Source organism: Pungitius pungitius, chromosome 11 (assembly GCF_949316345.1).
Source record: "Pungitius pungitius chromosome 11, fPunPun2.1, whole genome shotgun sequence".
In the NCBI taxonomy this organism is placed as follows: Eukaryota; Metazoa; Chordata; class Actinopteri; order Perciformes; family Gasterosteidae; genus Pungitius; species Pungitius pungitius.
This window is the reverse complement of record NC_084910.1, coordinates 19,099,436-19,112,917: the sequence shown is the minus strand read 5'-3', so window position 1 is coordinate 19,112,917 and position 13,482 is coordinate 19,099,436. Positions and strand designations below refer to the sequence as shown.

Below are 13,482 nucleotides of genomic sequence, written 5' to 3'. Positions count from 1 at the left end.
GGTGTACTCCTTGATAAACCAGGTCTCACCTGCTGGTGAACTTAAATAAATAAATTAAATGTGAATCATTTGAAACTTATACAAACAACAAAATTATGAATTGCTAAAAAAGACAAATGTTCAAAATTAAGATTAAATATAATTCAAGACGTTAATTGTTATTATTGGCAAAACCTCTTAAGGTCCATTTGTTAACCCTATTAATCTTAAAGACATAGATCATGTAACATGATCAAAAGCCACTCAAAGTCTCTTAAATTGAGATTTGTATGTAATCACCTGATTCATTCACACACAGCTTTTATGCTGAAAGCTAAAGCTAAGCTAACACTGGTGTGTCAGTCAGCACATCAATATAAAAAGTTATGAACAAATAAACCTGAAATCAATCTGAAATTAAAAAAGATGAATACAAAAATCTGAGATTTTAGTCTGACTAAAGTCAGTTTTTTTCTTAATATTAATAATAATATGTATTGTAAATGTATTTGTGTTTAAATCTAATATATCGAAAATGTTTACAATGAATGAATGAATTTTACTAAGTAACAATGATACTGTAACATTACATTACATTTCACATAATTTAGCTGACGCTTTTATCCAAAGCGACTTACAATAAGTTCATTTAAGTTCATTAATAAGGAAACAAACTCAGAAGAGCAAGAAACAAGAAAGTGCAATGTCATCAAATTAGCTGATTTACAAATTGTTTTAGATAAGAGCTTTTATAAAGAAAATTTAAGTTAAATGTCTGTTAATGCAAATAAACAGTTTTAAATAACTTGTGTTTGTTTTTTAAGAAACAACCAGTTAAACTGTTAGTTATAAAACATAAAAACGTAATTGCATTCTAGTTAGCAGAATGCTACCCTCAACGTCATAGTTGTTGTTAGCATTAGCTACTGCTAGCTTGGCTGTAGCAGTGTGAAGCTTCATGCGGAGCTGTCTTATGCTAACTGACGTGATGACGTGTCTAATGGAGCAGCTAGCAACACGAGCTACGTGCCACCGAGGAGACTCCGTTGCCATGGCAATACGAGGGGCGAGGCGAGTTAAAAAGTAATAAAGAAAAAGAGTAATAAAGTGAATAATTAGTGAATGCTATGAGATATCTGATGCTTTTTTGATTTTACAATGAAGTTATCATTAATGTCCATTTAAAAGATGCAAACACAAAATACACAGAACACATTGAAATGCGTCACAACATTCCAGCAACGTCCTTCGGCCAATCAGAGAGCGGCGGGAGCTTTTCAAACTTCCGACCGGAAGCAGCTCCAAGCGGCGGACAGTTAACGTTGGAATCGGAGAACCAACCGAGTGGCACACTGTTTTTTACGGATTGTATTGAACGGCGGAGAGACGTGACTTCAGCTTCATTCACCGGGGAGAGCACCGAGAGGGGACGGAGACACGGCGACAACATGGCGGACTGCTGCGCACGCTGTAAGTCAAACTGCGTCTTCTTCGTGTTTCACTGCCCTACCGTGTGAACGCAACTCGTGCTCTTATTGATCTGTCACCTGCGTGTTTGAACTGATCACATGGTGTATATTGAGATGAATTCATCTATCGTTAATGAGATGTGGATTATCTTTTTAGTATTCCTCATGTACATACTAATTGTGTGTGTGTGTGTGTGTGTGTGTGTGTGTGTGTGTGTGTGTGTGTGTCAGATGAGCGCCTCACAGCAGAGCAGATGGATGAGCAGAGGGTCCAGAATGTGGCCTATCAGTACCTGTGCAGGCTGGAGGAGGCTAAAAGGTCAGTGAGGTCCACTCTAGACCAGGCCCTGATCCTCCTGGTCCACCCAGCTGTTTCTCCTCTGGAGGCTCATACCTGCAGCAGATGTCTGAACTGGTCTGCCCAGGTTTCATGATGTTCCATCACTGATGACATCCTCTCTCAGGTGGATGGAGGCGTGTCTGGGGGAGGAGCTTCCTGCTCCTGTGGAGCTGGAGGAGTCTCTGAGGAACGGAGTGGTTCTGGCTAAGCTGGGTCATCGATTCGCCCCGAAGGCTGTGAGCCTAAAGAAGATATACGACGCGGATCAGCTTCGTTACCAGGTACCCCACACACACTCCTACAAACATAGTACCACATATACACACACAAGCTGTGTTGCATCCTTGTAGCCTCCAGCCTCTGTAGACCTGGGCTGGTCTTCCCAGGTCTGCGGTCTCTGACGTGAGGGTGCTGTATGGGGGGGGGCAGCATGACAGAGTTAACGTTATAAGAGCGGTTTGTTCCGATCTTAAAAACATGACATCAGTTGCCAATGTCACGTGACTTTTGTGATTTCATAAACTAAGATGTGATGTTATATATTCTATTATACCATTTATATTGGTAGATATTCTAGTGAATTATATTAACGTTTAAAAGTGAACTCTGTGATACGCTGGGCCACAAAGGATCGATCCGATGTGTCCTCCCTATCGGCTCCTGGGGGAGTAACCGCTCCTGTCAGTAACCGCTTTCATTGATACCATCAGGCTGTGGGTCTTCAGTTCCGTCACACTGACAACATCAACCACTGGAGGATCGCCATGACGACACTCGGCCTGCCAGCGGTTAGTGGTCAGAGTACCGGTCAGAGTACTGGTCAGCATATCGGTGTATTGATCACCGCTTGTTGTTTTCAGATCTTCCATCCGGAAACTACGGACGTGTACGACAAGAAGAACATGCCGAGAGCAGTGTACTGCATCCACGCACTCAGGTGAGCTCCCCGGTTCGTCTGCCTGTCCCTCCACCCGTGTTTCTGTCTCTCACCGGTCTTCTCTCTCTCCCACAGCCTGTACCTGTACAGATTGGGTCTGGCTCCTCAGATCCACGACCTCGAAGGGAAGGTCAAGTTCACAGGTGAATAGTGTCCTCACAGTCCAGTGTTTCCTCTGGGTTTGCATCTTTAGGGCGGGGGGGGGGGGTTATTGGTCTGCCTGCTGGTGCTGGTGCCACGTGCATAGATGGACAGAACAGTTAATGTGGGGGGGGGGGGGGGTGTCAGTCTGTAATGGTAGTGGAAACACTGCAGACAGTCATATATGTGTGTGTGTGTGTGTTCAGAGGAGGAGATCAACAACATGAAGTCTGAGTTGGACAAATATGGAATCCAGATGCCGGCCTTCAACAAGATCGGAGGGATTCTGGCCAACGAGCTGTCAGAGGACGAAGCGGCAGGTAGAGAGAGGCGAGCCGACCGGGCCGAGAGCTCACCATGGTGACGGGGAGGAGAATAACGGTGTTTCCCTTCAGGCCATGCGGCGGTGATCGCCATCAACGAGGCGGTGGAAAAGGGTCAGGTCGAGGTCACGGCGGTGGCTCTGAAGAACCCAAACGCGCAGATCTCAGACCTGCAGGAGGTGCTGATGAGTCTCTACCAGGAGGTTCTGCAGCAGGCCAGAGACAAGAAGAAGGAGCTGGCCGCCAACCTGGTGAGAGAGGACCAATCGGAGCACTTTGCCCCGGTCCCTCCCACGTTTGACTTATTATTCGTGTGTGTGTGTGTGTTTCAGAGTGTATATCAGGAGCAGAAGGACATCTACGAGGAGTTTCTGACTCGGAAAGAAATCCAGGAAAACATCAACATGATCAACGGTGAGTCTCTGAGCATCTGACATCATCACGGATCGTTATTGATCATCGCGGATTGATACTGGTGGTTTGGATCCCATTGGCGGTCAGTCCGCTTCGCGGTGGAGCAGGTGGACGAGGCGTTGGACTCTGCCGATGAACAGTCTCTGCTCGCCGCTCTGCAGCAGCCATGTTTGGCCCTGAGGGGCCTGCGCACTGATAACGGGCCCTGGTACCTGGACCAGCTGTCAGCAGACCGCCAGCAGACCGCACAGGTACCAAGTATTCTACACACACACACACACACACATACACACGAGTACTTAGGATCATAGACGTTTACACATATAGACGTTTGGGTAGTGTGTGTGTGTGTGTGTGTGTGTGTACACGACGCATTACGACAACAGGTTTAACCTCTGACCCCAGAAAGAGGGCTGTGTGGATCCTTTGGAGCCCAATGAGCTGCAAGAAGGTGTGACCGTCGCCAACCAGGACGCCCAGAGGGCCCGAACCAGTAAGGCACACATGCGGAGACCCCTTCAGCTCCCCACCCTGACGCCCCTTCAGCTCCCCCCGCTGACAACGCGCTGTGTGTGTGTGTGTCAGTACATGCAGCGGTGCAGAGTGTCAACGCCTCGCTGCGTCTCAGTGACCCCCGACACACCGTCAGCTGCTTGATGACCTCTGACCTCGAGCTTCCTGAAGTGTTTCCATTGGCTGCGAGTCTTTATCACAGAGAGCTGCAGCTGCTGCAGCGACAGAGTGCCCAGGTACACCTGCAGATACACCTGTGGCTCTCAGCTGGAGGGGCTGCTCACCCTCCGTCACAACTTACATACAGCCCAAATCAAGAACGTTTTATTGCATATATATATTTAATAGTTAAATATTAGTTAATATATCAATTAATAGTAATAATATACTTATATAATATCACAGCATGCAAACACATTTTAATGGTAACCAAAACAATGATGCTGGAGCAGGAAAGACTTTACATTTTAATTAAAACCAACAAAAATGCTTAAGGACACAACAATTCAGTAATTTCAGCTTTTTATTACTGACTCAACAGTGTTTCATGCACAGATCTCAATGTCCAGGTAGTTCCTCTGGTTAGTCTGTAATTAATAAATATATATACCCACCCACCAGGGGGAGCTTCAGCAGGAGGAGCTGTTTGTTGCCGTGGAGATGCTGTCAGCCGTAGCTCTCGTCAATCAGGCGGTGGAGGCGGGACATCTGCAGCGGTTTGGCTGTTCATTGGTCAGTCCGTCAGCGGGGCTCTCTGACGTGGACCCCTCCCTGCTGGACAGGTGAGACTCTACACCTGAGCTCACTTTACAGGTGATCCCAATAAAGTCGCCCACATCAGGCAAGTTGATGATGTCATTGTTAGGTACTTTGAGCACCTGGTTAGTGTGAAGCAGCAGGTGAGCAGAGATCTGCTGACTTGGAATCAGCTGCAGGAAGGAATCAACTCTGTCAACAACTCTGTGCAAGACGAACACCAACGTAAGCACGCACGCACACACACACACAAACACACACACTGTGACCTCTGGCCTCTGCTTGACCTTTCTCCCTGACCCCCAGAGCTGCTGTCCGTCGGTCTGGTTAACGAGGCGCTGGTTAGAGGAGACGCCCAGAAGCTGCTCTCTGCTCTCCAGCTGCCGTCCTGCTGTGTCGAGGAGGTCTTACCTGCCAATTCCCGCAGATACCTGACGCTGCTGACCAGAGCGCAGCAGCACAAAGCTCAGGTAGCCAGGGAGGGCTGGTGGAAGCATCCCGAAACAGCTTCTTTTAAGGGCTTACATGGCAAAAGTTATTTAGGGGCGTGGTCTGCGGTGGGATGGAGATTGCGGTGGGAGTACACCAGACTGTGGTTTGACCGCATGGAGGCTCTATTCACTATGGACCTGCAGAAAGGACCAAAGTTCACACAGTAGCGAACCACAGGGATTCAAACCGACGCCTCACTGTGAAGCGGAACTGTGACGTTTGACATGGAGTGTTTCCTTTTTAAAGCTGAACTGCTTCTGTCCAATCAGGTGAGCAGAGACCCAGGAGCCGAGTTGTGGTTGGCTGACATCCAGGAGGTTGTGAGGAGAGCCAATCAGCAGAGTCAGAGAACTCTGAAGAGTGAGTTCTGCTTGAAGGATTTATTGATCGGTTTTGATAAGTGGTCATTTGTTTAAAACTTGTGTTATTGATTAATTGTGTGTGTGTGTGTGTGTGTGCGCTCTCTCTTCAGTGTGTCTCTCACTAGCTGCAGTGAACCAGGCGGTGAAGGAGGACAAGGTGAACCAGACTCTGCGGGTCTTGACCCTCCCTGAGGTCGGGCTGCAGGCCGTGGTTCCTTGCTGCGCTGCAGACTACCAGAGAGAGCTGTACGGCGTGATGAGGGCCAGGACGCTCGCAGGTAGCCTCACCTTCCCCTTTATCGCCCTCACAACGACGACAAACATCGACCCCTGTGGCTGTGTGTTCAGGAGACAACAGAAGTCCGTGGGTTCGAGTCCAGCTGGACGACGGCTCGTTTTACTTCCTGCACCTGAGCCGCTTGGAGGGAAGCTGGGAGGAACCCAGCGGCTTTGTGAACAACAGCGTCTTCCTGGACCGGCACCAGATACAGGTGAGGCCCATCCGAGGGTCAGTGGGTCACACAAACACACACACACGCACGCACTCCTACCTGCAGTGATCCTGTATGATCTGTGATGTCATGTGACCCCCGCCCACAGGAAGTAGTCAGCAGCGTTTCTAACTCGCACGCCCGCAGCGGGCTCTGGAGGAGCAGAGACGCCCTCGTCATTCGCCTGCAGGCGCTCAGTCGAGGGTTCCTGCTCCGGGGCCAGCTGGAGGCCCGGCGGCGGTTCCTAAGCAGTCAGACGCCGGCTGTCCTCACCATCCAGGTGAAAAAACACTTTGGTGTGGTGTCAGCGGCTCGGCCGGTTGTGAGACCGTTATTACCATCTGGATTATGCTATGTTACGTGTTCTGTTTCTATCGTATACTACGTAGATTATACTGTATTATATTCGGAACTGGTCTTTCCTTCTCTGTGCTCAGTCCCACTGGAGGAGGTTTGTCCAGCAGGAGGCGTACAAGCACCGGCTGCAGTTTCTTTATCTAAACTGGAGAGCCGTTGTCAAGGTAACGCCCAGATCACAATGACTCCAACTACAGCTGATGATTGCTTGTTTTTTTTTATGTCTCAGAGCTTCAAGGACTCACAAAGATCACCATGGAAACAGAAGCACAATAGTGTTAAATTGTTGCAATGTTAAATATAAAACTTGCTGTTTGTAGAGGTCAAATGTTAAAGTCAGGTTTTTTTTCACAGATCCAGTCCTTCGTGAAGATGTGGTCAGCAAGGAGGAAATATCAGGCCCGCCTGAGCTTCCTAAGACGTCATGTGAGTTGTCCTGGTTCCTCACATCCACACTGCTGGAACAGGTCTGAGGACAGCCCGTTTGCCTCTGTCCACAGGTGGGTGCTGTGGTAAAGATCCAGGCCTTCTTCAGAGCCAACAGAGCCCGAGAGGAGTACAGGATGCTGGGTGAGTGGACTAACGAGGCGCTAACGAGCCATCGCCTGTGATTGGTCACAGCTTTGATGGACCTTGCTTTCTCCTGTCTCAGTGCACTCGGCCACGCCCCCCCTGTCTGTGGTCAGGAAGTTTGTTCACCTGCTCGACCTCGGCGACGCTGACATCAGAGAAGAGGCGGAGCAGCTGCGCCTGAGGGAGGAGGTGGTGAGGAGCATCCGCTTCAACCACCAGCTGGAGGCGGACCTGGACGTGATGGACCTGAAGATCGGCCTGCTGGTCCGGAACAGAGCCACACTGCAGGTAACGCACTGCAGGTGACCCAACGCCACACACCGGCCTCGCACTTCGCCAGGGTCTGTCCTCATCAGCACATCTCCCTCGGACAGGAAGTGGTGTCTCATTGTAAGAAGCTGACCAAGAAGAACAAGGAGCAGCTGTCAGACATGATGGACCTGGAGAGAAGTAAAGGACTAAAGGCTCTGAGTAAAGAGAGGAGGGGCCAACTGGAGGCCTACCAGCATCTGTTCTACCTGCTGCAGGTGAGTCTCTCACACATACGCCCTGTTCCACCTGCTGCAGGTGAGACACACACCATACACCTGTAGTACCCAGGTGTGTTGTTGCTATGGTTTCAGACCCAGCCCCTGTACCTGGCCCAGCTGATCTTCCTGATGCCTCAGAGCCGCTCCACCTCCTTCATGGAGATGTTGGTCTTCAGTCTGTTTAACTACGGCTCTGACAGCAGAGAGGCCTTCCTGCTGCTGCAGCTGTTCACCCAGAGCCTGAGACACGAGATCAGGTGAGACACACAACCAGAGACACGAGATCAGGTGAGACACACAAGATCAGGTGAGACACACAGCCTGAGACACGAGATCAGGTGAGACACACAAGATCAGGTGAGACACACAACCTGAGACACACGAGATCAGGTGAAACACACAGCCTGAGACACGAGATCAGGTGAGACACACGAGATCAGGTGAGACACACGAGATCAGGTGAGACACACGAGATCAGGTGAGACACACAAGATCAGGTGAGACACACAAGATCAGGTGAGACACACAGCCTGAGACACGAGATCAGGTGAGACACACAAGATCAGGTGAGACACACAACCTGAGACACACGAGATCAGGTGAGACACACAGCCTGAGACACGAGATCAGGTGAGACACACGAGATCAGGTGAGACACACAAGATCAGGTGAGACACACAAGATCAGGTGAGACACACAGCCTGAGACACGAGATCAGGTGAGACACACAAGATCAGGTGAGACACACAACCTGAGACACACAAGATCAGGTGAGACACACAACCTGAGACACACGAGATCAGGTGAGACACACAACCTGAGACACAAGATCAGGTGAGACACACAAGATCAGGTGAGACACACAACCTGAGACACACGAGATCAGGTGAGACACACAACCTGAGACACACGAGATCAGGTGAGACACACAACCTGAGACACAAGATCAGGTGAGACACACAAGATCAGGTGAGACACACAACCTGAGACACACAAGATCAGGTGAGACACACAACCTGAGACACACGAGATCAGGTGAGACACACAACCTGAGACACGAGATCAGGTGAGACACACAACCTGAGACACAAGATCAGGTGAGACACACAACCTGAGACACAAGATCAGGTGAGACACACAACCTGAGACACAAGATCAGGTGAGACACACGAGATCAGGTGAGACACACAACCTGAGACACGAGATCAGGTGAGACACACAACCTGAGACACAAGATCAGGTGAGACACACGAGGTCAGGTGAGACACACCCGGACAAACGCACTGACCCGTGTGACTGCGTCAGCCTGAAGGTGGAGCGGCCTCAGGACGTGGTCACAGGAAACCCCCCCGTCATCCGCATGCTGGTGAACTTCTACCGAAACGCCCGGGGTCAGAGCAGCCTGCGGGAGTCTCTGGGTCCGGCCCTGAGGGGGGTCCTGCTGGACCGGACCCTCTGCATCAGGACCGACCCGGTGGAGGTCTACAAGACCTGGATCAACCAGACCGAGACCCAGACGGGACACAAGAGGTGCCGTAGATGTCTATGGGGTGGGGCTCAGAGTTCACGTTGTGATGAAGCCTTACCTTCGAGGTCTCACCTGTTGGTGTCCCCCCAGCTCTCTGCCCTACGAGGTCTCACCTGCCGACGCCCTGAGTCACCCCGAGGTGCAGAGACGCATCGATGTCGCCATCGTCAACCTGAAGAACCTCACGGACAGAGTCCTCCAGGCCATCACCTCCAACCTCCACCAGCTACCGTAAGCCTCCACCCGTTCACCTTCACCAGCTACCGTAAGCCTCCACCCGTTCACCGCCACCAGCTACTGTAAGCCTCCACCCGTTCACCTCCACCAGCTACTGTAAGCCTCCACCCGTTCACCCCCACCAGCTACTGTAAGCCTCCACCCGTTCACCGCCACCAGCTACTGTAAGCCTCCACCCGTTCACCTCCACCAGCTACTGTAAGCCTCCACCCGTTCACCCCCACCAGCTACTGTAAGCCTCCACCCGTTCACCCCCACCAGCTACTGTAAGCCTCCACCCGTTCACCTTCACCAGCTACTGTAAGCCTCCACCCGTTCACCTCCACCAGCTACTGTAAGCCTCCACCCGTTCACCTCCACCAGCTACTGTAAGCCTCCACCCGTTCACCCCCACCAGCTACTGTAAGCCTCCACCCGTTCACCCCCACCAGCTACTGTAAGCCTCCACCCGTTCACCAGCTACCGTAAGCCTCCACCCGTTCACCTTCACCAGCTACTGTAAGCCTCCACCAGCTACCGTAAGCCTCCACCCATTCACCCCCACTAGCTACCGTAAGCCTCCACCACGTACTCTTGTGTCTCACTGAGGTTTCTTTGGGTTGTTGCCCTTGTAGCTTGTGGTTGTTTCTAAAGCGCTGCATGGTGTCTTCTAGCTACGGCCTGCGCTACACAGCGAAGGTCCTCAGAGACGCTCTGAGGGAAAAGTTCCCGGAAGCCAGCGAGGACGAGCTCTACAAGGTACGTTGCAGGGCTTCGAAGCCTCACCCATTGGGCCCCAGCGTTTTCAGATTTCATGTCTCCCTGGCTCCTCCCCCTCAGATCGTGGGTAACCTGGTCTACTACCGCTACATGAACCCGGCCATCGTGGCCCCGGACGGGTTCGACGTTGTGGACCGCTCCGCCGGCTCGGCCCTGCAGCCGGAGCAGCGCCACATCCTGGGCTCGGTGGCCCGCACGCTGCAGCACGCCGCCGCCAACAAGCACTTCCACGGAGACGGGTACCACGTGAAGGCTCTGAACCAGTACATCAGCCAGACCCACCTCAAGTTCAGGTCAGAGCCCGGACCTTTTGAGCCCTGGGTGTAGAGCGAGCCACTAAAACAACTCCTCATCAACTCTTTTAGCCATGTTTCCTTGACCCCGTGACGTTTTCCATAGAGGTCAAGGAAAGGTGGATAGGAATAGACGTTAGGGGGTTACTTTTTGGACTGTTGGAATCCAGCCGGTTTGACAGGAACTTCCTGTTTTTGTGTGTTTGACAGGAACTTCCTGTTGTGCGTTTGCGACGTTCCGGAACCAGAGGAGCGGTTCAACATGGACGAATACTCTGAGCTTCTGATCCTCAACAAACCTGTCGTCTACATCTCCGTCAGCGAGCTGATCAACACCCACCAGGTGTGTGTTGGGTCCTGGTCTGACTCTTAGTAGTAACCTGGTCCTGGTCTCGTAGTAGACCTGGTCCTGGTCTAAACACCACGTTGGTGTAACTCGTACATTAACGTTTTGTTCTTAGTACTCTAATGCCGCTTTGAGGTCCATATCAAATCCTCTGTGTTGTTGTTGTTTTGTTTAGTTGTTGTTGGACCACCAGGAGGTTTTGTGTCCGGACCCCTCGGACCCTCTCCGTCTGCTCCTGAAAGACCTGGGATCAGTTCCCACCCTGCAGGACCTCATCGGTGCTGGTCCTGCTGGTACCACTCTATCACTCTCTGGCTAGCTGTGTGAACCTGGGTCTGAGCTGTGTGCTTTCTGCTCCTCAGGCGAGTCTCCTCCAGCTGATCCGGGGTCAGAGTCCGGTCCGTCTCAGAGCAGCAAGATGGAGGTTTCTCTGACTCTCACCAACAAGTTTGACATCTTCAACGAGTCCAACGACAAACCAGACGCCAGAGGACTGCTGCTCAGGTGGGTTCACCTACAACGGGCCTCTCTGTGACTCGTCATTCTCACTAAATAGTTTTGGTTTATTTGGGTTTTTTCAGCACGAAGCAGCTGATCATCGATGTCATCAGGACTCAGTCAGGTGACTCTCTGGGCGACATCCTGAGAGCATCTGTGTCACATGACCAGGTACACACACACGCACACACTCAGGAAGGGCTTCACATGGGTCCACACACCCGACGTGAACCTCGCTCCCCCCTCCCCAGGAAGCCAGCCACGATTGGCTGGTCCGGCGGCGAGCTCAGCAGGACGCGCGCACCCCCGAGAAGATGAAGAGGAACCAGTCGCTTGTCGCCAACGGCAACCTGAGTTTGGAGGAGAAGAAGAGGAGGATCCTGAGGTGCCTCCGTCGCCTGGAGGGACTCGGGGTCCTGAGGCCGCCGAAAGCTGAAGACCAGATCCTTCGGATGATCGCCAAGGTGAGCAGACGTGCACTTCCTGTTCTTCACAGCGATATTTTATTCACTCTAAATGTTGAATCAGTCACTTTATCTAATTGATATTTCCAGCAAAACGGTCGGGTTTAACGTTTTCTCCCCCAACAGGACATTCGTCAGCAGCGTCTACGCCGTCAGCGCCGGGGGGCGGAGCTACAGAAGCTCCGCCAGACGCTCGGCAGCCTGCAGGCCAAGAGCAGCTTCCACAGCGAACAGGTGGACTACTACAGGCATTACATCACTTCCTGTCTGGACAACCTGACCACCAACAGGTGAGGACACGCAGAAAGGCAAACCGGTACACACACACAGGTCAAAGGTCAAATTTTGGGGTTGGTTGTGTGTTGCAGTAAATCAACCAATAAGAAGACGGCAGAGAGCAAGGGCAAGAAGAAGATTCTTGTTCTGAGTTACAGCGCCGCCCGGCTGCAGGAGAAGGGAGTGCTGCTCGAGATAGAGGAGCTCCCATCCACACAGTAAGAGACACACAACTACACAACGGCTGCTCCAGATAGAGGAGCTCCCATCCACACAGTAAGAGACACACAACTACACAACGGCTGCTCCAGATAGAGGAGCTCCCAGACACACAACTACACAACGGCTGCTAGAGATAGAGGAGCTCCCATCTACACAGTAAGAGACACACAACTAGGTTTAACTCTTGCAGGTTCAAGAACGTCGTGTTCGACATCATGGCTGCTCCTCAGAGAGGAAGCTTCAGCATCAAAGCTCGCTTCCTGGGAGTCCAGATGGAAGAAGTCCTCCTCAAGTACCAGGTAACAAGCGCGCTAGCCACTGAGCCCAGCGGCTAGAGGGTAGCCACTGATGTGTGTGTGTGTCTGTCGTCTCCCCCCCCCCCCCCCAGGACCTGCTCCAGCTGCAGTATGAAGGCGTTGCAGTGATGAAGATGTTTGACAAGGCGAAGGTCAATGTTAACCTGCTCATCTTCCTCCTCAACAAGAAGTTCTTCAAGAAATGAGTGTGTGTGTATGTGTATTTTTGTTTGTGTGTTTTACACTCCTATATGTCACACAGGGTTACAGGAGCCTTGTTTTAAACTAATCAAATTATTTTTAACACTTATGACATCGTTCGTTCTGTCATGTTACTTTACTACACATAAATAATCATAAGACGTGTTTTTAGATCTCACCACACGTATAAACACTAGCTGAGAGTTTAAATATATAGACTAAGTTTTATTTTTAAGAACTCTGTAGTTCTTAGTTGCAGCTCGAACAGAAGTTTAATTTAGGAAAATTGGTTGATTGTGAACCGATTCCTGAACCATAACGGTCGGCTGATCAATAACTGTAAATACTTTCTGTCACTTTCTCTTTGTTTTTTTCTGAAATGAAACTTTCAAATGTGTTTCTTTTTTTCTTTTCTTTTTTTCTTATTAACTTTTTAAAGAGATCATTGTGATGCCATGTGACATGATTCCCCTCAAATCAAGTCTATTCTATATATTATAAGAATAATATTAAAGCTATTTATAAAACTATATTTTGGATTGATTGATTAATTATTTAACTTGCACTTTGCGATATAAATCTAAGTAAGAAAGCGGCTTTGTCCTCTGACATCACCACATCTGGCCAATGGTCTTTCTTCAACATGTTTCCAGCAGCCAATCGGTGGGCAGAAACCACTAGCCGC

The 13,482-nt window shown here is 50.5% G+C and overlaps 1 protein-coding gene across 3 annotated transcripts; it reads left to right on the top strand.

Moving 5' to 3' along the window:
• The first annotated feature begins 1,239 nt into the window (after positions 1–1,239).
• Positions 1,240–13,431, top strand: iqgap3 (IQ motif containing GTPase activating protein 3). 3 transcript variants are annotated; one of them, XM_037452893.2, is made up of 38 exons: positions 1,240–1,449; positions 1,680–1,767; positions 1,913–2,069; positions 2,499–2,576; positions 2,649–2,725; positions 2,801–2,868; positions 3,073–3,186; positions 3,262–3,440; positions 3,522–3,603; positions 3,691–3,854; positions 4,009–4,096; positions 4,189–4,352; positions 4,738–4,898; positions 4,982–5,097; positions 5,179–5,342; positions 5,634–5,724; positions 5,837–6,004; positions 6,075–6,217; positions 6,327–6,497; positions 6,655–6,738; positions 6,929–7,000; positions 7,075–7,144; positions 7,227–7,435; positions 7,522–7,674; positions 7,771–7,934; positions 8,983–9,207; positions 9,296–9,436; positions 10,096–10,180; positions 10,262–10,494; positions 10,705–10,837; positions 11,016–11,118; positions 11,203–11,344; positions 11,422–11,509; positions 11,590–11,802; positions 11,929–12,092; positions 12,171–12,296; positions 12,491–12,599; positions 12,689–13,431. In XM_037452893.2, the coding sequence occupies exons 1-38, from the start codon at positions 1,428–1,430 to the stop codon at positions 12,800–12,802; spliced, it is 4,923 nt and encodes a 1,640-aa protein (XP_037308790.2). In that variant the 5' UTR covers positions 1,240–1,427; the 3' UTR covers positions 12,803–13,431. The 3 variants fall into 3 exon arrangements, 2 of the variants coding, with proteins under 2 accessions (XP_037308790.2, XP_062421471.1); XR_009957060.1 differs by having other exon boundaries at positions 2,499–2,725; positions 12,171–12,456; positions 12,689–12,706; XM_062565487.1 differs by having other exon boundaries at positions 2,499–2,725.
• The last annotated feature ends 51 nt before the right edge of the window (positions 13,432–13,482 follow it).